Source organism: Seriola lalandi, unplaced genomic scaffold, assembly GCF_002814215.2.
Source record: "Seriola lalandi dorsalis isolate HSWRI2012SDOR001 ecotype SW California unplaced genomic scaffold, Sedor1 jcf7180002054973, whole genome shotgun sequence".
Lineage (NCBI taxonomy): Eukaryota > Metazoa > Chordata > Actinopteri > Carangiformes > Carangidae > Seriola > Seriola lalandi.
In genome coordinates this window covers 1,150,390-1,176,227 of record NW_019525523.1, presented here as the reverse complement: position 1 = coordinate 1,176,227, position 25,838 = coordinate 1,150,390, and the positions used below count along the sequence as shown (strand labels likewise).

Genomic DNA, 25,838 nt, shown 5'->3' with positions numbered 1-25,838 from the left:
GGCTGGAACTTGGACACTGCTCAATGAGACATTTATATGCTTAAAAGTACTTGTTTTTCTACCGCTAATATGTTGATGTGAATATTTAGCAACGTTTTTTTTCTTTAGTTATGCATTCACTTGTACTGTAAGACAAAACCGAGGGAGAACTTCTCAGGAAAAGAAATGTGTCGGATCCAATACTAAATATATCTAAATAAGGGACTCCATGCCACAAAACTCATATCTCTTACTATATGTGTATCCATACACCACAAATAAATAAATAAATAAATAAATAAATAAATAAATAAATAAATAAATAAATAAATAAATAAATAAATAAATAATCAATCCATGGGACGCACGCCTTACTTTCACGTGTCAAAAACGTCTTCTGTGATTGGCCCGTACTTGTTCATTTCGGCATTTGATTGGTTGAAGACCATAGCAACAAACCGCCATGTTTTTTTTTTACAAGTCGACGAGAAACCAAAGTACTTTACAGACATAAATGCATCGAAAATGTCCGAAATATTATGAAGCATAGACACATTTCAGCTGTAACTACCGTTGGCATAATGCCTTACAATTTAGGCGACTTCTAAAGGTTGTTCGACGCAGTTCCTAGAGCCTCGGGCCATCGTAGGTAAGGCTTCAACAAGAAGGCATTTCATTGGATAATTCAGGGACTGTGCAGGCAGTATAAACACACGCCATTAAACCTACTTTTAAAGCAGGGAAGGACCAGTGTCTTTAACATGTTAGCGCTATAGGTTAGTGGTCTCTGTAAGAGCTATGCATGACACGTTTCTATTTTATTTTATTTTAACTAAGACACTGCAGTGCTACATTCTCTCTGTATGAAGTACCGGCCAGCAGTCACACTGTTTGCAGCAGCTTATATCAGATAAAGTGTATCTACTTGCTTCTCGTCAGCTGTGATATAGCTATTTACTGTAATAATAAGCTTCACAAATCTAGTGTTTTCATCAAAGCACAGAGTGACGCTGCACAGTCTTGGTGTACTGGTGAAACTTTCGCTTTCAAATTAGGGTGTTAAATGCATAGTATTATGTAATTCCTTTACACCTATGTTTAGCCAAAATTATTGCACTCTGACATAAACTACCTGCAGTTAAGTCTGCCTTCATGAAGGGTTAAACATGACCAACAAACTAATCTCATTCTTATATTCATACTTTTTCAAGTTGACCCCATCTTTGGAAATCATGGAGAAAGTGGAGGTGTATGAGGTGGTGAAAGTCACTGAGGAGGTGGAGAGCTGCTACAGCCAAATGGAGGTGGCTACCCCAAAAAAGAGGAAGAGCAAAGCCCAAGAAGACTCTGCTGAGAAACCTAAGAAGCCTAGGTAATTACATATAGCCCAAAGGACTTTCACATACTGCTGTTAAAATATCATAGCAGTAAGTACAGCTCTGTCTTAAACGGGGATTGATTCTCTAAAAGTAAAAAATGTCTCTCTCATTGTCATGCGCTAATTGCAGAAATGGAATCTGTCTGTTTTAGGTCTGCCTACCTGCTATACTACTTTGATGTTCACCAGATTATGCAACAGGATATACCTAATCTGCCACAGTCAGAGATCAACAAGCGTATCAGTGAGAGCTGGAAAAGGCTAAGTGTGGCTGAGAAAGCCTACTATCTGGAGAAGGCCAAGTCTGAGAAGGAGGGCATAGATACAGTAAGCTACACCAACTTTTTTATGTGTGTACATATCAACCTGTTATGATTAATTAAAAATACAAACATTCATCACGTAAATACTCAGTTGGACTATCGATAGTAAAGATATCTGCTATTATTGTGATTAGAGTTAAATGGCATTTACCAGTTTCTTTGAGAATCTGAATCATAGTTGGTGCCAAAAGAAGTTCACACAGTTGACATTGATTGATTTGAATATCATCACTTACTAATTAATAAAGTACAAATAATAATTTACAAAAAAATGTCTGCAGTAAATGGAACGAAGCTAGGCTATAGAACCTTTATTTTTCTTTAGAAAATGTAATAATTGCTGTGATAGTAATGTATATTCTGACAAAACATGTCAACATATAGAACATACAGTAGTAACTTAAAGGTGGTGCTGAGCAGTCAACCCAAGCCAATCTTCTTTAAACTGTTTGTGGATCATGGAGTGCTGGTTTTGGCTTACGCTGCTGAGTCCTTCTATATGATCCCACACAGCAGAGCATGCATGTAGAATATTGAAAAGATTTAATTTGTAGTGAATACATTTAGCTGCCACTAAAGATGCTTTATCTGCTTTATCTCTGCACCAGCCTAATTTACTGCTGTCTACTGTCATGTCAACACTATTCTATGAATAATCATGCTAACCTTGATTTACCTCAGTCCTCACTCAGTCCTTCCAAAGACCTGCCAGGCTTCCGCAAGATCCTTCCTAGAGCCAGCTACTTCCTCTTGTCCAAAGGCAGCCCCTCAAATCACCAGCCAGGAGGCTCCCAGTCAGAGGTGAGCATGGAGTCTCTGGAGCCTCTAGCTGAAGGAGGCTTGCCCTCAGGCTCCAGTGCCCAAGAGCCCCAGTTGACAGCTCTAGGGTTGGCCGGTGAGGTGGAACTTTCCGAGCAGCCCATTGTTGTTGAAGAGATAGCAGAGGAAACTTCAGTAGTGTCTCGTCCCACTGACCTCCAAGGAATCCCACCCTCCTCTTCCTCCTGTGTCTCATCCAAAGTCTGGGTCTCCACAGACATCCAGGGCTCCGCTGACCTCACAGCAAATGGGGTAACACTGAAAGGAAATGAGACACGAGCTGCCAGTAGTGGTTATGGCAGGACGATGGTGCAGCAAATACAGGGGGAAACTACACAGGTGGTTGCCATCATCCCCTCGCAGGTGAGACTACATATACTATATATAAAAATGCTTCATTTATAATTTATTAGTTAAAAATATATGTAGCTCACTATTTTAGTCACAAAACAGTGTTGTTAGTAACGTGGTGACGTGATTTCTCCCTTCAGAACTTGCTAGAGCCCAAGTCTTTGGCAGGTATCAGCTCTGTGGGCCCAGTGATGATGGTCTCTGTAGGAGCCAGTTCAGAACAAAGTGCCAAGCCTTCATATAAAATGGTAAGCACCCATGGCATTCATCCGGCTGTGAAATGTCAGCACAAAAACTGGCGATCATAGTCTGTATGCAGAAAAGGAAAATCAAGAATATCATTGTCTATATTTGAAAAATCTGATTAGTGGGTGTGGTAGTAACAGTTGAGAGACATGAACTTGTTTTCCTCTTCTTTGCAGTCTGTGAAAACATACACCAGGAGAGGGCGAGGGAGGTGTCTGAATCCTGGATGTTCATTTGTGTATGTCACCCGCCACAAGCCACCAACGTGCCCTGAATGTGGGAGCCTTTTGGGTGGAAAATGGATACCTGCTGTAAGTGTGGAGCAATATCTGCACAAACAGTTAGAGATGTTGAAGTTTTGAGTATTAGTACAGTGATTTTGGCTCCAGTTTTGACCTGTGGTTCAAGTCAATCAACTTTGCCTGTTTTATATATTAGGCAAAGAAGACACAAGAGAAAGAAGCAGCATCAAAGCAGTTTCCACAGAGAGCTGAAACCAAGCCTAATGAAAGCTGCCAACCCACACAGCTCCCTGCTCAGGAGGGGAATGCTGATGTCAGTAAAACAAACACCACTGGGAGCAAAAAAGAAGGGCGAGTTCAGTGGCGCTCCAGAAAGCAGCATGTAGTTCCAGGTGGAAAGCCACCAGAGGGCAGCAGCACCAAGCCACAAGAACAAACAAAGTGAGCATCCATTAATATATTAACATGGACTTTAATAGCATGTTGACCATGTGGACTGTAGCGGGTAAAACCTGCACTGTACATTTGCAGATTGCAGCACTAAAGGTTTTAAGTGTAGAAGGTACATATACATAACAAAGTTCCCACGTGTGTTTAGTTTTGGTTACTACACACATGGCTTACTTTTATCTGTCTTCATAAATATTTCTGTTAATGAAACACTGAATTGTATAAAAGTGTGGGACAAATACCTGTTATAGTTATAGCTGCTGTTTTTATTGTTTTTATTGTGAGAGTAGTTTGCATCTTACCCGACATACTTTCCCTCTGTCTATAAGTAGACAATTGAAACCCAGTCCTAAAGGTGCCACAGTCCAATGTCCAGACAGAAGCAGTGCCACTGTTCAGAAGAGGCCTGTCAGACCCATCCTCCCTGCCTATTACAGCACAGGTGAGATAAAAACATGCAACACACAGGAAATGTTTTGTTGTCAGTGTTGTCAATAAACTGTCAATAAGCCGTTACCATATGAATTTACATATTTGCTTGTGTTTGTAGGCCGTGCCTTGTTTCAGATCATAACTGTCCCACCTGACAAAGGAAAATTTCAGACTGCAAACAACAACAAATCATCAACTGGTACTGTGCATCATTTGATTTTATTTCTAATATAGCTTTACTAAATGCAATCTTTCAGGGCAGTTTGCATACAGTTTTATTTTATGTTCATTCAGTGCTTATTATTGGCATGTGCCGACTATCTTCACTACACAGAGAGGAAGTGAGATGTCAGTATACAGTAAGTGTCTGTTCTTTCAGAGGTTTTCTGCTCTCAGCTGATGTGGTTGTTTTTCTAACCTCAGTGACCAGAGAGAGTTTCTCAGGTCTAAAACCCAGCACTTTAAAGCAGCTCGGCCAAGCAGTCACGACAACCACAGCCAAGCAGGTTATTACACACTAGACAACACAAATAGACAACAGCAAAGCTAGCTGCAGATTTAATCTCGTTCCCTCACTTTCTGCATGTCTTTCCATAGGATTCCCCTGCTCCAGCAGATGGAAGCCAGCCTGTGTCTTCACTGACTGATAGGAGAGTGAATATCCTGTCAGTCGTGCCTTTCAAACAGCACACTGTCTCTAACTTTGTCAGTATACAACTATTCCTTGTGCAATTTAGCCTGCTGTAAATTTTCTTTTTTCTATTAGATTACACTCAATGTTCCTTTGTGGAATGTAATTTTGTCTCTGAATGTCCCTTGTGGCTTGATTTGTGTGTCATTCTTGCTTGTCTTTACTCTCTTAGGACTTGGGACTGTCCACAGCACGAGGCAGGGGTCGCTGTAAAAACCCATCCTGTGATTATATGTACAAGAACAGACACAAACCTGCAGTGTGCCCTAAATGTGGATGTGAGCTGACTCAGAAGAACACCAAGGCAGCAAAGGTGAAAATGTTTTCTGAAGTGCAGATACTGTAAGATTATTTTCCAGCTGTATCTCTGACCTCTTGAACATCTGTGTGAGCCTCAACACATCCTAGTTCCAGAGCAGCCTCCTCTTAGCACTCATAAATCTAGACTTAAGACCGATAACACCAGGCCATAAAACCCTGTTTTTTCTCTTTTTTTATTTGTATTTTGTTCTTATTTTCACTGTTAAGCATTCTTAGACATTCTGTTAGCATTTTATTGGTCTCAGTACTAATAATATTCAAACTTTATTTTGTTAATCCTGACATTAAGATGTGTCCACTCCAATTATTGCAGGAGTTAATTTAACCATGTAGAAATGCATGAACTAGCCTGTATATACAAACCTTCCCTTCTTCTCATCTTTATTATTTGCTGTAGCAATGAATCACTTTCACTTTAATGATTATTAAAGCTAACATCGTAACTATCTTTTATATAATTTAATGTGGACAAATTTCTCTTATTACTCTTGTTTTCCTTTCTCAGTCTGAGATGCTGCTGGATCCGTACCAGGCCCTGAGTCCTGCTCAGAAGGACATCCAGCGGCAAAATACACTGCAGCTACTGCGTCGTTCCCTGCAGATTCCTGAAAGCGAGACTGAGCTTCAGGAAACATTAAACCTCATCCAAGAGCTCAATAGTCTCCAGATCATCTTGGTTCAACCAGGTGACCAGGAGCATGAAGACAGCACAGGGACGGAGACGCTGGTTGAGTCTGGGTGGCCTCAGTACTTTGAATCAGCAGCTACTCACTGTGGCCTGTGTAACTACCCTCTCTTCAAGGGAGGTCAGAGGTGAGAAAATGGGAAGTGGGATGAAAAGTGATACTTTGAGAGAGAGAGAGAGAGAGAGAGCGCAATTTAGTGGTTTACGTGTGTGCGTGTGCGTGTGCGTGTGTGTGTGTGTGTGTGTGTGTGTGCGCCTGTATGTTGTAGTACTGTGGCAGGGCAGGAAGACTGCTGGCTGCTTACTGAGGCCCTGGTGCAGACAGCTTCTCTTCAGCTCAAGGTGTGCCTCAACGTTCAGTGTCTGGCTCTGCACAGCTTCACTGACCTGCATCCAGGTAAACAGCAGCTCTTTCAACAACTTGTATATTGTATTTCTATGTTTTCTTTGAGGGTCAAGGACAGAAGCCTGGCAGATTCTCTTTACTTTTGGTTAACTGTCTCTAATTGTCTAGTCTCTGTACATTTGTCCACACAGAGTACCTCAAGGATTTCGGGTATACTTCTGGGTATGACTGCCATTTCAGCATTTTCAAAATTAAAGGGTGGTAGTTGTTTGCACATCATCCCACAATTGTGTCTGATGCATGCTGCATATTTTGATTTTTCTTTAATTACATCAGTATTTTTGCTGTTTGGCCAAAACTACAACTATGGTGGTTGTTTTGCTTGCAGTACAAATATTTCAGACACAGCATTGTGGTACATTTTGATATAAAAATGCAAAAAGTGTAATTATTAAATGAAAAATTGCTATCATCATATTTTATCTTCAGTGTTTTTACAGAATTTCCTTCCCTTCTCAATACGCACATCTTCATCAGCTAGTGGAATGACTCGTAATGCATCAATTTAGAAAATAAAGCAAAATTGAATGTAGACCGCACTGCCTCTATTCACCTCCACTGAAATGTTCTGATGTATCTGTACATATAAGAACATCAAAGTGCAAAGAGGTGTTTTTGTTGTTAAACTGTTAAATAAGACATGTATTTATTATATATGGTATGGTAATATCTGGAGCTGGAATGCAAGTTGCCAATTTCCAAACCAGCATTTTTTCGGATAAAACAGACCACACATTTTAAATCTAAATGGTTAATTTCTCACCAAAAATATCAAAACTTTTAAGTTGGGTTAGGATCATAAAGCATATATATATATATATATATTTATCACCTCCCCTAGTGGCTTGGAGCACTTCCAGTGAAGCAATTATTGCTGCATGTGTGTTATCTATTTGTATATGTTCTGTTATTTGTAGCATATTTCCCTTAATATTTCTGCTTTAACTCTTTTATTTTCTCTGTCCTTAAAGGCCACCGTAGCAGAAGATAACAGTTAAACAACAATATTTTTCTTGTGTGTTTATGGTAACAGCAATGCTCTGTCACAGTGTATCAAGTGTATATAAACAGTGTCTCCTGACAATGTTATTTTTTTCTAATGTGGTAAAGCCAGTAGCTTTCTCAGAGAATTAAAACACTGATTCCTTTTATGTCTCTTTCTTTTTTTTTAACAGGTTTGTTCAACATCGGGAACAGATTACTGGTGAGTATTGACCTGCTCCTGAAGATCAGGGTGAACATTAGACTGGGCCAAGCGCCCTCTCAGGCAGCCAGGACTATACTGGACCACATCCCCAATCATCCTGGTAAATTGTGGATTACTTTCTACATACATGAATACTGCAATTGTGTTTCATTTTGTATGTGATTTTGATAGTCACTTTTTTCTGTATTGCCAATTTTGTTCTTTCTGTATTTCACTGTATGTTCTCTATGAATCTCACTGTGTTTTGCTCTTTTGCATCAGTCCATGCACTGAGTCCTGAGGAGTTATCCCAAATTCAAGAGCTTCTCCTGAGTGGCTACTGGGCCTTTGAGTGTCTGACGGTGCGAGATTACAACGATATGATCTGCGGCATTTGTGGTGTTGCTCCCAAGCTGGAGATTGCACAACGACACACACGCAACGTGCTGGAGCTCAAGAATGTGGAGGTGATAGAGTAATTTCAAAATTGTTGCAAAATGAATCCCATTCTTCGAGCTATTTAGCAGTGACAGCAACTTACATTTCCCTGAACCACACTGTCTCCATAGTTTACCTGGCCTGAGTTTACAGTCTCAGATGAGGTACATGTGGATGACTTCTGGCTGACCATGGAGAGTGAGGCTATCGAGCAGGCAGCTTTCCCCACCGACATCCCTATCACACGTGTGGACGCTTCAATCATCGCTCCCTTCATCCCCCCTCTGATGAGGAGTCCCAATGTTATCAACACAGAGAAAGACAAGGCCTTGTCACACACAGAGCAGCCCTCAGGTACTGAGCCTGTTGAACTATCAGATTTTATATGCACTAATCCTGTGAGTTGACTTTTCAATTATGAACATGAACATTTTTTCTGAAAGTGAGAAATGAGGGAAAAGTGATTCTACCCCTCACATGTTACACATCACACATTCATAGCGTCATAGAGAAACAAATGGAAAGAGGTGGGAAAAGATCATTCGTTTCAGAACAATCATATGGTTTGTTTATTATGGGTAGGTTGTAGTAGTTTAATATATGCAAAGGTCATGCAAGGGTTCCAGTTTGAACTAATTCTGTGTTAGCATTATGCTAAAGTTATTATTGCATGCAGTACTTAAAGTACGTAAAGCTTTGTTTTGGTTCCATTATGTTGACCATGAGATTGGTTTACACCATCTCTTTCAGGAGATCCATCAGTTCTGGTGCGTCTTATTCATGATGGTCAGCTGAGACTCGACAAGATTGAGGATCACAGTGAAGACGAGCTGAGAACAATACTGGACGGCTGCGGGGTGAACATCACGTCAGGCTCCACTAAGGTGTGTGTGTGTGTGTGTGTGTGTGTGTGTGTGTGTGTGTGTGTGTGTGTGTGCGTGTGTGCATGTGTGTGCGCGTGTGTGAGGGAGAGAGAAGCATGTGCCTATGCGCTTATTATGCACATGTTTTTTTTTTGTATGTCATTGACTTGAAGTAAACATGTTGGCTGTAAAATAGTAGATAGATATCGAGTGTTATATGCTGATCATGTGATAAATTCTTGGATTAAAGCACAGGAAATCCCCCTCCCCTCCCCCGCACCCCAGGGTTGAAGGGACTTTGGGACTTGCTCAAGGGTATTTCAGCAAGTTGATTTGCTTGCTTTGATGGGAGTTTGAATCTGGCTGAAAGATGACTTCCTGATTCATTTTTTTTTTAAAGTTTGAGTTAAACTTATCTCTGATATACTTATATCAGTGTGTGAGTATGTTTAAAAGTCTCCTTTCTGTCTTCCTCTATGTTAGAATGAGCTGCTGGCTTCTCTGATTTCATTGTGCACGCTTGTTCATAGCGGCCTCTCCACTGCGCCACAGCCGCCTCCACACCTCACTGCTGGCAAGCTGTCTAAGGTCTGCCCCCACAAGGTAAAAACAGTAGCTCTGTAATGTTTAATAACCAGTCACCTAAATCTGTTCTTCTGTCCATTCAAAGCTCCAAATGAACAATGTCTTTGTGTCAAAGCTTTGATATAAAATGTAGTTTTTTAAAACTCCAAATGCAACAAGCAGTCATGTACTGTATGAAAAACTAAAACAAAAATTGTTCAAGTTATATGAGCCTAAAACTCAAATGTTCCCCTTATGTTTTCCATGTATTTATAACATTCCTCTGTAAAAGTTTGGAAATTGTTTGTGCACTAATTGTCCACTATCCCATTCTTGTGACCAGGTGGTGTGTGGCTCTAAATACTTGGTGAGAGGAGAGACGGCTCGAGATCACGTCGACCTGCTGCTGTCCTCTCGCTACTGGCCCCCAGTCTATGTTAGTGACTGTGCCCGTCAGGTGGCGCTCTGTACAGACATGCTGTATCCAGAACTGGCAACCCAGATGTGGGGCAGGAACCAAGGCTGCTTCTGTGATCCCTTTGAAAAGCCAGAGGTGAGGGATTTCAGTGTAACCTACTTATCTGTCAAGGAACTCAGACTTCTGCTGGTTAAAATGAAAACAAAACGAGTTAAAGGATCAACAAGTAATAATATGACAATGCACATATATATTCACATGAATCACAAGTGATAAGTTGTGACTTGTGGATTTTCTGTTTGTCACCTGATGATAACTAAATTGAAAAAATACAGGTTTGTTTGTGTTTGCAAAGTTATTTATGTAAAAGTTGAAAACTTTGTTTTCATGTCTTTGTTTTTAACTAAAGTTAGGTAATCTATGAAAAAAACTGTTAAGTCAATTTGAGAAAAAGCAGGTTTATCTTTTTATTTGATTTTAGTGGGGTTTACCTATTTGTTACATTTGGATCGAAGATCAATCTTTTTAATACATATCTCTGTGCTGAAAATTGAAGGCCTGTGTATTTTCTTTTTCTTTGCTTAAGGCTCAGTGTTGCTCTCCTTTTTCTTCTTCAGTTTGTTTCATGTGCTGAGCTACAAGACCAGCCGTACAGTGCTGACCTTTCCTTGGTAGCTGAGAACCAGCAGGTCCACCCCATCACCAAATCTTCTTCTTGCTGGCTGGTTCATCCTCCTGGAGCGGAACAGCCCCCGGAGCCTCCTGCTCCAGAGCACCACTCAATGTCCCACTGCAGAGACCTGGAGCCCTACATCAGCCTGGTGGCTGAGCTGGAGAAAGAGAAGGAAGAAGAGGATGATGAGGGGCCAGAACAGAAAGAAAACACAGACAAAGCTGAGAAAGACACCACAGAGAAATCAGAGGACTGTTCCTCTGTGAACCGTGCACGGTGGCGACCTGTGGTTTTCAGCAACACAGCCTATTACTACCTGTACAACCGTATGGTAGATTACCTCACTAGTAGGGAAATCGTGAGCCAGCAGATCAACCAAGTGGTGAAGGCCTGCCAGCCGGGAGAGGTGGTGATCAGGGATGCTCTGTACCGGTTGGGAGTGGCACAGATCAACACAGAGAAAGAGGAAGAAGAAGGAAGTGTAATTGATGAACAGACACAAGAGGGAGGGACAGAAACATATGAGGTTGTCCTGCCTGAATAAAAATGTTTAGGATGGACAGCTGGATGAATCAACAGGCAGACAGAGGCATGGACTGAATGTAAAGATGGCTGCATGCAAAGAGATGATTGCAGAACAAAAGAGCCATGTGGGAAAAGGAGATGCCATAAGGAGAGATGAAAGTGCTACCAGAAGCGTCCAAGAGTGTGAGAAATACAGTTCTAACCCTGAGGGAGCAGAAAGTACCAGAGAGTATTTTACTGTTAGTAAAGGACTAGCCTGTACAACAACACACTTCATCAGTTATACAGTGCTGACAGGTTTTTCTGATGTGAGGAAATGTGCTGAATATGGATGCAGTGGGTTGAATCTTGAAGAAGTGGACTGCAGAGTGCTCAGTAGTGTTTACTGTGAACATACTGACAAAGACATACATTATAATTACAGGTTACAAAGTCATTTTTAACTATCTATAACAGTGGGTGCGCGAATAGGTGTAAGTTAATATGGTGGAGTAAATGCAACACTTTTACCAATGTGGTGCCAAGAGTTAAAAGAAATGAAAAAGTATGTGAAGGTGATAGAAAGTTGAGTCCTAATTCTAAATCAGTGCTTTCCTGTGACTGAACGAATGTAAACAGGATTTATAACTCAGCTACTTCAAGCCTAAGAATACGTAACCGTGAATAGTTGTATATTTATTGCCCTTTTATGTCCAGAGACATTACTGCTTTGTGTTTTACACTCTTACCTCTCACCTGCCACTTGTTGCCTTTTCGACCGATGTTTGCTTTTGAAAAGTGATGATAAAAAATCTATCTGTTCATTTTACTGTATCATAATGTGATGATGGACCTTTTGGCCTTTTGCTTCATTATGGATCATTCTGGCTTCTCAGTGGAGATCCATTCGAGGATGCATTCAATCAGTTGTCTTGACTCTTGTCAACCAATCACCAGTTAGCCATTGACAATAAACTGGAGATATGTAGTGGACCTGCCAGCATGAATTGCTTTAGAAGTGAAACTGACTGCTGTTTTTTTGTTGTTTTGTTTTTTTGTTTTTTTTTTTGGAATTGGTCAGTAATGCTTTGTGATGAGCTAACAAGGCTTTTTTGAGCACTCAGGCTGCCCAGGCAGTTATGATGCAAATTAGTTCATAAACTGAAGTCTCAGGTGTTCAATAGCAACACCCGTGAGTCAGGAGAAAATGCAGCAGCCAAGCTTTTGTGTAGATAAAGACAATATTGAAATAGCTTGACTAGTGAAATTCTGTTAATTAAACTGCTGATGCAACAAATAAATACAAAGAAATGAATTTACACTTATGGTCAGCTTCACTGTAGTAAAACTGTTAAATGATCTGAGTCATTAAGTTAATGGGTAATACAAATCGTTGTCTGATACAGTATTACTCCTGCCTACTAATGCATTTGCTCATGTGGCTATTAGTGACATTTAAAAATATTGAGGAGCAACATTTTTTGTGATTAGCTAAACAGTGATGAAGCTTCTTGTAGCTGGACTTCGTCTACAAATACTCTTTTATAACTCATTAGAAGTGGAGTGACACGCAATCTTATGTCGGCTACAAACCTAACAACTGTGAAGCGGTTTCTTACTCATGTCTTCATAAAAACTGCTCACCAGAATTACTATCATTCCCATACCAGTCATGTGATATGAAAAGAGGCTTCAAACATCATGGATGTCATGGTTATCTTCAGCACCACAGAGCGAAAAAGCTGCAGAATGTGTAAACAGCAGGACAAGAAGCTTCTTTGGCATCAAATGTTACTTCAGGCAGAGACTCTGACAGAATAAAGTGAGGCTCATACCGTACATTGTTGTCTACTCTTGTCAATTAGCAAGAGTGCTTGTTCACTCCGTCTTCAGGACCTTAACCTTATAGTTCTTCAGATTAATAGATTTTATACATGTATGCATATTTAAAACCAACCCCTGCCATATTTTATGTTTTTTTTCAATTCTCACTTAGTTTGGACTTCTTGTAATAACCCCATTTTTAGCACCACATCGCTGCTAATTGTGGGTTTTTCCCACAAGGGAAGTTATATCGGGATTGTGGATTTACAGTAATTGTGTGTGAAGGACTCATTGGACTTTGATCCAATAAGTTTGAAAGAGATATATTGTTTTTATGTTGTTTTTTTTATACTTTGCAGAATAATGTTTTGCATGCAATATGATGCATCACTGTGGGCATACCACCAGCTACAACACTACAAAGCTCTCCGTTTTCATAACAACTAGTCTGGCCTCACTTTGTTTTATATTTACATTTTACTGCTGATACATCATTATATTTACTCAACAAATGTAAGAACTTTGGTTTGAATTGACTCTATCATTCTAATAAATCAGTCCAAAATGACCAACACAACTATACAACATAGTTAAACTTTCCACTTATTGTATAGCAGTGCGATTAAGTTCATTATATGTACTTTACATACCTGAAAACAAAAATTGTTTTAAACCAAAATTATCAAGGAGAAAAATCAAGACAAACCTCAGGAATGTTTGTTTATGATGTTGCTAAAAAAGATCATTAAAATGACAAGTGGGGGGCGTCGTGTGGCGTAGTGGTCTAAGCAGGCGCCCCATGTGTAGAGGCTACAGTCCTCGCTGCAGTTGGCCCCGGTTCGAGTCCCGCATCGGACGGCCTTTACTGCATGTCGCTTCCCCTCTCTCTGCCTCCTCATTTCCTGTCTCTCTCTACTATCCTGTCCAAGAAAGGCACAAAAAAGCCCAAAAAAATATACTTTAAAAAAAAATAAAATGACAAGTGAATTTTTTTTGGACAAACACGCCACAGTTATGTGAAGAGTGTTAGAAAGAGGATCTGTAGGAATGAGTGTAGTGGGAGATAATTATACCTTCACTCAAACGCGGTAATATGTCTGAAAACAGATATTAAAGACTGTTGTTCAAAATATACTTCATTAAGTCTGGCAGTTCATAAAGTAAAAACGAGGATCTGTGAGTGGTAAGCCAGACAAAGGAGGAAAAGCATTTGGACCTTCTGTCGCCGCAGCGATGGATGAATACTGATGAATACTTCCCTACAAAGATTTCAGGGTTGTGCAATGTTGACAGATACTGTGGGAAACGTTCCAGAGGAAATGCAGATTGGACATTATCCAATAAAAAATAGGAAGTGAGGAGAGAAGAACATCAAGGCCACACAGTTTCTATCCGCGCAAATGTCTGACATATACAGTACATGATGTTCCAGTAGTATTCACACATTACAATGGAATCAATGGAATCTGGATTTTCAATGGTAAAGCTTTATTCAACACCTCTGCAGTTTTTCAGTGATTAAATTTGCAGCTTTTGCATTGATTGTCTCATTTGCACAAAAAACCCCCCACACAACACAATATATGAAATATTGATGTACGACTTTCTACTCTACAACATTTCAGTTAAAATAAAGATGATTCTTGATTTACATGATATAGATATATACATTATTAGACATCTCACTCATGCTCCACTCAGATGTAAGCACATTTGAAATGCCTGAAGTCATACAAATTTGCAGTCTGTATCTCTCACATAGCTTATATTATCTTATTCTAAAATCTTCATAGAGTTGGCAGTGTAGGCTGACTGGTACATATAGACATGGGTGAAGCTTACATCCTAACACTCTTCTAACTTTACAGGAAATGAGAAGATTAAGTTGTGCCGTGAAAAAACAAAAAAACAACAACAACAAAAAAAAAAAAAACCTTCACATTGTCAGACATGAAACTTTGTTCACCTGATCCACCACGGATCCACAGATTTCCCTGCTCAGTTCAGTTGTATTCCCTGCTCCTAAATCACACTGAACACTGGTTAATTAATTACATTGCAGTGGAACAATCACATGTTGCCACCAACTGACAGCTACTGTAAGTGAGTCACAAGAAGCACAGCTATGACCAAAGCACAGAGAGGAAAACAACATGGCCATTCTTTGCCCTCTCCATGGTTGATTTAGCATGTTTAAACCAGGGAGAAACACTTGCACTCTTTAGATGTTCAATTAAGGTGATCAGAGAATAAAACCTAGCTCGTCCGCACCACATAAAGATTGGTGGCTCAGCTCTCACAGTTTTGGATCCAGTGTTTGTGCCTGTTGGCTTGCTTCCTCCGAGAAACCATACATGCAATAAAGTGATGAAAAGGAAGTGAACCTGCTGACAAAAGTGGCCGAAATCTCCACAAAAAACAAGACATTCACACTCAAGGGACAGTAATAAAAAATAGTAATAAACATAGTGTACAATATATAATTAAGAACACTCGTGAGAAGAAAGGACAGACAGGTTTTTGTCTCCTTTGGATAAGCTGTAACAGATTATACCTCAAATACATAACAGAAGGAGTGATAAAACAGTCCGTGAGGGTGTAACGCTTAGGGTAAGATACAGCTTTGGATGTTTGTGTGGTTTGTCGACATGTTTCCTCCTTTCATGTCTGCAGCCGGTGTGAGACGTGGCAATTTCTAGTCATGGTCTGCAAAGAAGCAAGTCACATGCTTGCTGCAGCTGCTCGTCTGTCTGTCGAGCAGACGCAAACAGCAAAAAATAGCTGTGATGGCGACTCTCTGCAACTGTCCAGCGGTTGGAATAAACTGTGGTACTTTGACCACAATCTACAGTTTATCCCATGATGCTTGCTGATGAGTGATTGATTTACTGATTGATTGGTGCTGAGGGCTTTCAACAAAACTGGTAGTTGTTGGTCTTCATCAGTGGCTGCTCCTCTTCCTCGTGGTCACAAGACTGGTCACAGGGGCCATCACAGCACTTGGGTTCGTCACACACTTCACCCTCTGTGACCTGCTGCTGCACATTCTGGTAGATTAGCTGTGGAGAAGCATCAGTGTGATGGTTAGACTGGATCCAGAAAAGCCAAATATCGCCTTCATCCAGCTTCAGTGCTACGGTGTTATAAGTGAAAGAAGTCTTGCATTCAAATGTGTAACTAAACTAAAACTAAAATATCGCATCAGTGCATTGTTAATTATGTGCCAGAGAATATTTCTGTGAGTATCTAATTTGGGAAACAACACCCAAACAAGATTTTATCACAAGCAATCTAATTCATTTAATTGGTTTGACAGTACAGCTGAATTTGTTTTCTCTTTGGGAGAATTACATTAAAACAAAAACAAGGTTTCCTGAGGACATCTAGGCTGGGGAATGCCATTTTGTTCCTTGTATGGTTCTGCTGAAGCCAGACTGGAGCCAGTTTAACCTCCTCCACAGTAAACCCACCTGTTCCTGCTCAGGTTGGTCCCCGAGTAGTCTCTCTATCATCTGACTGATCTTGCTGAACGTTGGACGCTCCGTGGGCTCCAGGTTCCAGCACATCTTCATGATCATGTAACTGAAACAAAAGCAAATCATACTTAGAAGATAAATTTATTTCCCGACAAATTCAACCAGACAAAACATTAATTGATGCTATTCATTTTAAGGGATTTATATCTGAGGCTATGCACCTGATTTTCAGTGCAAACTGCTGAGCTTTTGTGGTAAAATTGAGAAACTAAAGCCAAAACTGACAAATAAGGCAAGACTTATGGAGGTGGTGACGCAGTTTGATAAGAGAGACTCGTTCATAAGAATCCCTGCCCCTCCAGTCTTATTTCACTGCCGTGAAATACCAGTTACATGGCCTCCTAGCTTTGAGATCATGTGGCTAACAGGCAGAACCGAGGCCTGACTCACAAAAGAACAACAGATGATTAGGCCCTGACTCAGATTCAGTCCCCTCCGTTTCCACAACACAGTTATTCCGGGTGGTGTGACAGTCACATCAAATCAGCACACACAGATGTTAGGGCCCTCTGAGATACTGGGGAAAACACTCTCTTTATTTTCTCATCTCGCTGGTTTGTAACGTTTGGAGTTTAGGCTTGTTGAATTTTGAGTTTGGGGTTAGGAGATAATCCAAAGCAAGCTAATTAAAATCAGGAATAATAGAAGTACTTCATGAGTTTATCTCATGTGTCAGTTAATTCTGATGTTAGATAGCGCGGCAGACTGGCAAAGAAAAAAGGATCTTTGTTCAGTTGTGATGAACATTTGGGAAGCCAGCCGTTTGAACTGTCTGATGGTAAAGTCAACTTAGGATCAAGGATCTAAGTTTTTTATAAATCAGTCTTTTCATGCTAATGCAAACTTCATGTTGTGCACTAGTTAATAGTTTCCTTTTTGCAGCAGGTCTCACCAGTTAGTAAGCATAACCACAGTGTTACTTCTATTCTTCCTCAGTCTGAGGATGAGTGCAAACATTTCACCAGCTGATAAAAAGGTGACTATTACTATTTACTAATCAAGAAATAGAGTATTAAAAATAGTGTTTAAAGAATGGTGTGTGCAAAAGGCAGCAGTGATCCATCCTTGTAAGTCTTACATTTCAGGTGGGGCAAAGTCTGGTTGGGACATCTGGTAGCCGCGCTTCACCATCTTGTAGAACCTGGTGTCCACAGCCATGCTGGGGTACGGGCTCTTGCCTAACAGAAAATAATATACTGTGATTTCAGCAAGAAAATCATAAAGTAAATGTGAGTAAATGTAGATGAAAAACATGCATGTGTTCTCACCTAAAGAGAATATCTCCCACAGGAGGATCCCATAGGACCAGACATCACTCTGGACGGTGTACACACAGTCAAAAATACTCTCTGGAGCCATCCACTTCACAGGCAGACGTGCCTTCACAAACAATGTCAAAATGATACAAAGTTTTGTTTTGTTTTTTTTTTTTTAACTAAACTCATCTCATATGAATAAAAGTTGGCTCTAATGTACTCAAGTGCTTACATTGCCCTTCACCACGTAGTTGGAGTCATTCATGATGTCACGTGCGAGGCCAAAGTCACAAATTTTGGCCTCTCTGCGGTTGGTCAAGAGGACATTCCTGGCAGCCACATCTCGGTGAATACACTGCAAACACACACACACACACACACACAGTTTGTCTTTGGTTGTAAAGTCTTCCGCAATAAAAGATGATGAGATCAGTAGATAGAGTGAAGTAGCATGAAGAATTGTGATCAATTACATTGTCAAACTGTGACAATGAGTAAATATGAGCAACGTAATGGGAAATACCCCTCATAACCCCCCCCCACAAAGGATTTCACACCCTTCATTTATCATATTCTATTCGAAGTGAGACTCATGCATGTCTGTCATCTGGGTAATACCCGCTTTCTAGGGACAATACAGCAACTGCTGCTGTAGAGTTTTTTTTATTTCATATGTTTGCACATTCACAACCTTTCAGTGGAAAAATCACTCACATTTTTGGCAGCCAGAAAGTCAAGGCCCTGAGCCACTTGAAAAGAAAACCTCAGTAAGTCATCAATGTCCAGCGGCCAGTCACCAGTCTCCTCACACACAGGGTCTGAGCATGATTCAGAGAGAAATAATATTAGTAACACCCAGGGACAGGAAGTAAAGCGGCAAATGATTTTTATCAGCATGCTGCAGCATGATGCCAAATAAGTGTAAATCCAAATGGAATTTGGTAGGAAAGTATTTTACCTTGAGGTGATTCCATGATTGGCAGCTGGCTGGGCCTCATCTCCATGTAACTGCTTGATGATGCACTGGAGATCCCACTGTCACTGTTGGATGGAAAGAACATAAAGAGCGGGACGTCAACAGAAACAGATAACTAAGACTTTCACTAATCCTCCATCATCCGACTGCACATGTTTGGAGATGTACCTTCTAATGAACTGTTTCTGATTGCAGATGTTCTTGTAGTCATTTGAGCTCTCCATGATGTCGGGAATGTTCATAACAAAGTTCACAAATGTCTCTGCCTTGTGACGAAGGAAGTTGAGGAGGTCACCAAGGCTGCAGTACTCTGTGATCACAAGCACTGGTCCTGATGAGGAAACACACACAAAGAGTTATGACCCTTTCAACAAAGAAAAATGTGTTTTGCGTGCAAATTACTTAGTTGTACTAGAGTTTCCATTAACTGGCTGACCGAGAACTTTCATAAACATGTTTTTACAATATTTAAATTTCATCACACATGATAGAAAACAAACACAAGCTGCTGTCTGACCTCCATAGGTGCAGGCTCCCAGAAGATTGACAATGTTCTTGTGGTGTCCCAAGTGGCTCAGGATCTTCAGTTCAGACATCAGAGCCTCCCTCTCATCTGAATGGGCACTGGCTACATAACCACATTACAAATTTTGATATCATTTAAATCTGATCATGTTTTACGATCTCTTTAAGTGACATTTTCAAATGCCTAAATCAGGCATAATTTTCATGTTATCTGGAACATTTTCAGATTTGCCAGTCACTCTGACGTGCTCATACAAAACAAAGATCTCTCTGTTAAATCAAAGGTCTGAGCATCGCCTCACCTTTTAACATTTTCACAGCCACACGCATCACATTGTCTTCCTTTCCCAGACCGTAGGCCGTGGCCTCAACGACCTTTCCAAAAGCTCCTGCGCCCAGGATCTTTCCTGGTCAGACAGAAGATAAGAGAGCGCGTTATGAGTATAACAAAAGCCTGCTTATGTGCTATCAAATTTTTATGTTATTTTATCATTTTTCCATTATGTTTACATCTAATATTGGATTAATACCTAATCCAAAGCATTTAAGAGCAGTTGAGTCAGTTTATGATCAAATGTTGCAAACCTAGCCTCAGCTTGTCTCTTGGGAACTCCCACTTCTCATTGTAAGGCAGCTGAGTGGGGTCAATAAAGGTGTAGTTGTTTCCATCTCTCGCCTCAATGATCTTCCATCGGATCTCATACCTGGGTTTCTGAACATAATAGTAGGACAGAATGGCACTGGATCAAAGCCACAAAACCCATGTATCCTTGAAATATCTGAGCGATATTTTACTACTTAGACTACATATGTTTTTACACTGACCTGCTTATATTTGTAAAACAGGAAAATCAGCAGCACAAGGAGGATTGACAGAATCCCTGCTGCTCCAGCCAGAATGGAAGTGAAGAGCTGATCTGTCCAATCAAAGAAAAAACAATATTGATATATAATTTAACGTCATATATACTGACGTATGACTGTGTCATACAAACTGTTATTTTCTTACAAACCAGATATTACATTTGGTTTGAGCCCCAGTCTCCGTGACTGTATGATAACAGACTGACAAGAACAGATACTCACCAGAAACCTCCATGGCAAAAGTGTCGCTGCTGACACCGACAAGGTTGAAGGCCACGCACTCCACCGTCATCCTCTGACTGGACGGCCCCACAGTGAGGACGCTCTCCACCCCCACAGCCCCATACTCCTTCCTCTGGACCTCCACTGTGGGAGCCTGGAGAGGGATCGCCATCTGAAGCCCTGAGGTGTTTTCATTGCACCTGCCTCATTGCAACACACACACAGTTAGACACAGGATCCAAACATCACAGGAGTGTTGGCACTAAAACCTTACATCCTTGTTTGGTGTTATGGGTGAAAGTGTCTGTTGAATGGCTTCAATGTACAGTGATACTTACGTAGGTCGTATCCCAAAACACTGGTACCAGACAATTCTGGGAGCGGGATACCCAAATGAGGTGCAAGTGAGTGTGGTAACATTTTCCCATCTCACCACAGCAACTGGTCTCTCTGCCAGTGAAGAAAAATGTGGGGAAAAGTTCATGTTCAGCTTTGCTCAGTTACCAGAATGAGCTATCAGATTATTCAGCAGTATGATCCACCAATAAACTTTTATTTTCACACTGTTATCAAACTGTTAGAAAGACAAATTGTGCCACAAGACCATGGATGTTTTTACTGCTTTGGTGTGTGTTTAATCAAAGCACTTACGATACATTTGGACTTGGAACGTGATCGATGCATTAGCCAAGTCACTCCGGGCATGAAAGGTGTACTGGCCCTGCTCCTGTGCATTCATTCTCTTCAGCTGCAGAGTGGCATGGTATCTACAAAAGAAAAAAAAAAACCAAACGGATCTTTAAAATGAGAAAAAGGGGAATGTCTACACAGTCAAAGAAGTGACTAATTCTGCGGTTTGAATTCAGACATTTCCTATTTATCATCGACGCGTACGTCAAGAAACTAAAAAGAGAACGCCACTCTTCCCTCTAGCAACAGTTTCATGACCTGAGAAAAATATTATGACCTTGGCGTTCCCTGTCAAATTCACCCAAAATGCACTGACAGCATTTTTCCAGAGTAGCTTCCCCTTCCTGTAGTACACTTGATTGTTTATTACATTTAAACTGTGCTGTAAGCATGTAAGAGAGCAGCTTTCACTTGAGACCAGCTCGTGCTTGCTGTGGCGTCGTACCTGTTGTTGTATCTGATGAACTTGTGCTCCTGTGTGGACGTGTTGGGAGATGTTGGTGTGTGCCATCTGTGCTCTGTGATGTGAGGGTACGCTTCGATGATCACACTGAGCTCCAGATCTTCTCCCTCATTCACCTCCACCGAAAGACCCTGGTGGGCCAGTTTAGGGGACAGCTGGGGCAACAGCCTGATGTAGGGCTTGTCTGTTCAGACGAATCAGGAGACAATCAGTTTGTCATCTCTCAGTGGTTAATAGACTCTCCAAGCTTTTCAGAATCAGTTATGGCTAGTGTGGTTGTTTCTGTTTCTGCTTACCCACAACCAGCAGGTATGTGGTTGAACTGTTCACCCCTGCTTCATTGGTACCAATGCAGGAAATGTTTCCTGTGTCTGCGAGGTCCACAGCAGGGATGGTCAGTATGCTCTGTATGTCCAGCCGGTTTTCTCCACCTGAGCGAACCCTCTCCTCGATGGTCGGTTTCTGAAGGCAACATGCATTTTTTAAAAATTCAAGTTAAAGTCATGATTACTGCCACAGTTAAAAAAGATCCCAAAATGCCTCATACTCACCGACTTGGTGGTGTATTTCCAGGTGACATTGTAGTTGAAGTTGGGGTTGTGTGTGGTGCAGCGAATCTTGAGTTCCTCCCCAACGATGCGCACATACTCATCTGTCTCCAAGAAGACATACGGAGGGAAACGAAGCTCTGGAGCAAGAGGAAATCATACATAAGTATCAAACTGGACGCACCTATCTCTTCATATAACTCTACAACAGTTTTTGGTTAATCACTCCAAACAGCCAAACAGGTCTCACTCTGAATGACATTGATGGAAAAGGCCTTGGAGGTCCTCTCCACTCCGTTGACCTTGGCTGTGCAGACATAGTCAGCGTTGAAGCTGGGGTGGAGGCTGTGGATGAGAATCCCACGGTGCCGGTCAACTGTGAAGTTCATCCCTGGTGATACGGTGGTGCCATTGTCCATGCGGAGGCCCAGGTCCGTGGCTGCTGGGTCGGTCAGCAGGCAGGGCAGCAGGTAGTCCTCACCTTCTTTCTTCACCACCCGCAGGGATGTGCTGCTGGTCCAGAACACACGGTTTGGATCTAAAGGGACGAGGTGGGGGAGAATGTATTAGATCATAGTACAGAATCTAATAACCGATCGGTATAACCAGGGTGGACAATAATCCATGCAAGCACTTAGAACTGAACATTAGGAAGCTTGTCCTACTGTTCTGTGCACAGAACAGCCGGACTCTCATTTATCTGAGCTCACCTTTTACGTACACATGCACTGAAGAGGTCAGGTCACGATGCTGAGCAATGTAAAAACACTTGTACGTTCCAGTGAACTCTGCAGAGGGACGGTCCACCTTTAGGGTGCGGACGTTCCCGTTGCCCTTGGACACGTAGCGTCTGTGCTTGGCTAGCCTGGTTTGCCAGTTCACTGGACCATCACCCTCACACCTCAGATCAAGAGGGGTCCCGGGTTTGACCACTAGCTCAGAACTGCCCACCACCTTAGAGTTGAACTTGATCACCGGACGACTCCATTCTGCTGAGAAGGGATGCAAATTTGAATGAGTGAATGCATTTATTGACTTTTTAGAAGTGTGAGAGCAAATCAATCAAAATGGACTATGTTACTTAAGCTCTTAGACTGTAGTTTTTCTCTATTTTGCTGTTACTCCTTGAAAATTCAGGATGTTGTTTCTGTTTTGATCATTTTGAGATAATTGAGAATTCAGAGATGTCTCATCTGCTCCAGGATCCAGATTTATGTTGGAAGTAATCTCAAGAGTTCAGGAAACAGATTGAAGACTTGGACCAGAATAACATGTCTCGATCCTTTTCACTTCTGCTTTTCACAGTGTTGCTATCTAAACACTGGCAGCACAAAAACAGAAAATATGGAAAGCTTCAAATCTGTTACTGTTTAATTTTAACTTTTTCCGCTGTATTCAACACAACACCCAAGCATTTTAAGCATGGAAAATGGAGTAATGTCTAACAGGCATCTTTGAGGCTGAAATTTCAAATAAATAAATAAATAAATAATAAAAAAAAAAGGGCCCCAACCCTGAGGGAATAACAAAGCAAGATTTAGGGAGGCAGAACAGGGCTCTCTTTGATGCCTTTGTGGAGGACTTGGAAGTTTGTAGAAACTCAGCAGGACAGTTGTAGGGGTTGTTTGAGGTTGAAACTCTTTTTTGAAAATTGTTGACACTGATGTTGACTGAGAGTACCTTTCCTGTTAATCTGCATTTCTTTCTTATTGAGTATTGAAACTACACTTTCTGTAAGAGTCATAAAAGTTTCCATTTAGACGTTTGTACAGTGTCTTTTGGAGCTTGAAGCAGAACTGAGATTCCAAGTTCAGCATTTTTTCAATTCAGCACTACATCATGTAGACAGACCAGGAACAAAATAATGTTGTTTGGAACCAATCGGCATTTTATTTTTTCTGAACATCCTGACTGTCAGAGTAAACAGTTGCCTTTCACCCAAAGCCCCTTTTCCGATCATCTAAATGAACCATTCATCCAACCTCAAAATGACCCCAATTACACCTCAAACAGTAATCCACCAGAAAGCAAAGCTAATGCATTCAGCTGTAATTAAACCAAACTACAGATACTTTTATGTGCTCAAAATACAAATACATGAAATTGCAATTTGGTGCCCAGTGGGTGATACCCATACTTGTGGTGTTCAGACTCCAAAAAAAACCAAACAAAAACAAGTATCACAACAATGACCCCAAAAAACAACTCATGATACTGTGGACACTTGTTCTGCTCATTACAAACAATAGCGTGTCAGATCTCAGATGGAGAAGTATGAAGTGTCTCCCAACTCCTCCACACTGACCACAGGTTTATGCAAGTATATGAAATTTCCCGTAAAATCAGAGATTCAAGAGCTGTATACACAGTAATTCATATCTGAGAAGATATTTTCAGAGTATTATAAAAAATAATTGGTTAGCTGTCGTGCAGATGAATATGTAATGTAGAAAATGTATATTATAGGAATTGGATTTATTTAACATTTTCTTTAATCCAACATTTACAGTTTTTTATATACTGAACCCTAAACATTGTGATATTTTACATCTTTCAAATCATTAAAAAAAACAGTCTTTTTTTTTGTTTGTTTTTTTACACTGTCTTTCTCTTCCACTGTTTTATTTCAGATTGCGGATTACTCATTTATGTCTACAGTTGTTGTCAAAAAGTGAATAAATAGAGTGAAAGGACAAATCACTGCAGCTGTAAATGTAACGGTCAGTGTTTTTTTGGGCCTTACCTGAAGCAGCAGAGGCCACAATCCCCAGCAGCAGCGTGAGGTATGACTGCATCCTGGATCAACTCCAAACCTGCAGTTTGAGAGGTTGATGTCCGTGTGTGCTACCAAACGCTCTTCTTTTGATCTGTGGCGGTGTTGGAGAGGGAAAAGAGAACACCACCTCAGAAGTTGTCCTACCACTCATTCCCATAATGAACTTCTCTTTTCTGACTGGTCTGAGTAGCATTGTTGAAGATGAAACTATGCTGAACCACAGTCTCTTGCATTGTTTATTCTGTTTTCTGTACATTAGAATAAGGAAACAGACTAACATATTAAATACTTTGAGGAAGCATTTCTTAGTCACAACTATGGGAATTAGTACGTCTCTACATCTTAAAATATAAATAAAATGCCATGCATTACGAAAGCATCACTCATTTATTTCAACTACTCACCTGCAGATGTCTTAAGCTGAACAGAGGGGGTACAATAATGTCCCTGGGTTTGATGTTTCCAGCATCCAGAGCTGAGACAGGAGTTCGTTCTTCCCTTTCTGTTTGCCTCTGCCCTTCTTCTCCCTTCTGCTTGTTTACAGTGTCTTCGACCACAGAAGTCACACAGCAAACATGAAATCTTTCAGACAGCAAGTGGTGGAGGGTGGAGGGAACTGTGTGTGTGTGTGTGTGTGTGTGTGTGTGTGTGTATTTGTGTGTGTGTGTGTGTATGTGTGTGTGTGAAGGGGGAGGCGGATCAGCATATCACGCTCAACTAATTAATGAGCTAGTACCAATTTGCCACAGAGAGGCACAATTCTCCCAAGACACCCGTGGAGGTGAAACTAATCATCTCCATCACTGTAGAACCATGGCTGCCAGGCTTTTCTAAGCCGGAAAAACGTGGACTCGTGGGAGAGGGAAGGACAGTCAAAGGGCTCTTAGAAATCTGACCCTGGAGTCAGAGAAAGATGAGGGTGCAGAGTGAGAGAAGTCACTCTTCTAGATAGGATCTGTTCTGAGTAAGACTTCACATCAGGAAAAAAAAAACATCTCTAAAGTAAGTTCTAGGAAGATTTTTCCAAAAATATCCAGCTATAAATCAGTGAATGTGCTTTAGCTTTATATTATTGAGACCACCAGTATTAGTACTTTTAGTGGTTTAGCTGTAATGTTTTTGAGCAGTTTAAACAATGAAGAAAAACTGATGTAGACAGAGAAGGGCAGCCAGATGAGAACCACTGACT

The 25,838-nt window shown here is 40.9% G+C and overlaps 2 protein-coding genes across 4 annotated transcripts; one reads left to right on the top strand and one right to left on the bottom strand.

Moving 5' to 3' along the window:
• The first annotated feature begins 441 nt into the window (after nucleotides 1-441).
• Nucleotides 442-13,645, top strand: hmgxb3 (HMG box domain containing 3). Of its 2 annotated transcripts, none has more exons than XM_023396194.2 (21): nucleotides 442-628; nucleotides 1,191-1,351; nucleotides 1,510-1,684; nucleotides 2,362-2,862; nucleotides 2,991-3,098; nucleotides 3,273-3,407; nucleotides 3,535-3,779; nucleotides 4,121-4,230; nucleotides 4,339-4,419; nucleotides 4,644-4,726; nucleotides 4,818-4,925; nucleotides 5,084-5,224; nucleotides 5,738-6,045; nucleotides 6,187-6,314; nucleotides 7,499-7,630; nucleotides 7,792-7,976; nucleotides 8,079-8,301; nucleotides 8,698-8,831; nucleotides 9,294-9,413; nucleotides 9,718-9,927; nucleotides 10,410-13,645. In XM_023396194.2, exons 2-21 carry the CDS (start codon nucleotides 1,212-1,214, stop codon nucleotides 11,007-11,009), a joined length of 3,867 nt encoding a protein of 1,288 aa, XP_023251962.1. In that variant the 5' UTR covers nucleotides 442-628; nucleotides 1,191-1,211; the 3' UTR covers nucleotides 11,010-13,645. The 2 variants fall into 2 exon arrangements, with proteins under 2 accessions (XP_023251962.1, XP_023251961.1); XM_023396193.2 differs by having other exon boundaries at nucleotides 4,118-4,230.
• Nucleotides 13,646-14,260: 615 nt separating this feature from the next.
• Nucleotides 14,261-25,207, bottom strand: csf1ra (colony stimulating factor 1 receptor, a). Of its 2 annotated transcripts, none has more exons than XM_023396219.2 (22): nucleotides 25,054-25,207; nucleotides 24,617-24,740; nucleotides 22,584-22,865; nucleotides 22,124-22,411; nucleotides 21,877-22,013; nucleotides 21,622-21,787; nucleotides 21,308-21,509; nucleotides 20,824-20,939; nucleotides 20,511-20,622; nucleotides 20,173-20,372; nucleotides 19,912-20,003; nucleotides 19,672-19,798; nucleotides 19,389-19,493; nucleotides 19,079-19,189; nucleotides 18,730-18,892; nucleotides 18,544-18,626; nucleotides 18,300-18,403; nucleotides 17,818-17,940; nucleotides 17,598-17,709; nucleotides 17,408-17,507; nucleotides 16,264-16,375; nucleotides 14,261-15,852 (listed from the first exon to the last, which is right to left on the bottom strand). In XM_023396219.2, the coding sequence occupies exons 2-22, from the start codon at nucleotides 24,666-24,668 to the stop codon at nucleotides 15,706-15,708; spliced, it is 2,934 nt and encodes a 977-aa protein (XP_023251987.1). In that variant the 5' UTR covers nucleotides 24,669-24,740; nucleotides 25,054-25,207; the 3' UTR covers nucleotides 14,261-15,705. The 2 variants fall into 2 exon arrangements, with proteins under 2 accessions (XP_023251987.1, XP_023251988.1); XM_023396220.2 differs by having other exon boundaries at nucleotides 22,584-22,862.
• Nucleotides 25,208-25,838: the final 631 nt, after the last annotated feature.

Coding starts and splice junctions, on each gene's coding strand:
- hmgxb3 (XM_023396193.2), top strand. CDS start 1,212: ATGGAGAAAGTGGAGGTGTATGAGGTGGTGAAAGTCACTGAGGAGGTG. Junction 3,780..4,117: donor AAGCCACAAGAACAAACAAA/GTGAGCATCCAT, acceptor TCTGTCTATAAG/TAGACAATTGAAACCCAGTC. Junction 4,926..5,083: donor AGCACACTGTCTCTAACTTT/GTCAGTATACAA, acceptor TTACTCTCTTAG/GACTTGGGACTGTCCACAGC.
- csf1ra (XM_023396219.2), bottom strand. CDS start 24,668: ATGCAGTCATACCTCACGCTGCTGCTGGGGATTGTGGCCTCTGCTGCT. Junction 22,014..22,123: donor TTCCATCAATGTCATTCAGA/GTGAGACCTGTT, acceptor CTCTTGCTCCAG/AGCTTCGTTTCCCTCCGTAT. Junction 18,627..18,729: donor CAGAAACAGTTCATTAGAAG/GTACATCTCCAA, acceptor TCCATCCAACAG/TGACAGTGGGATCTCCAGTG.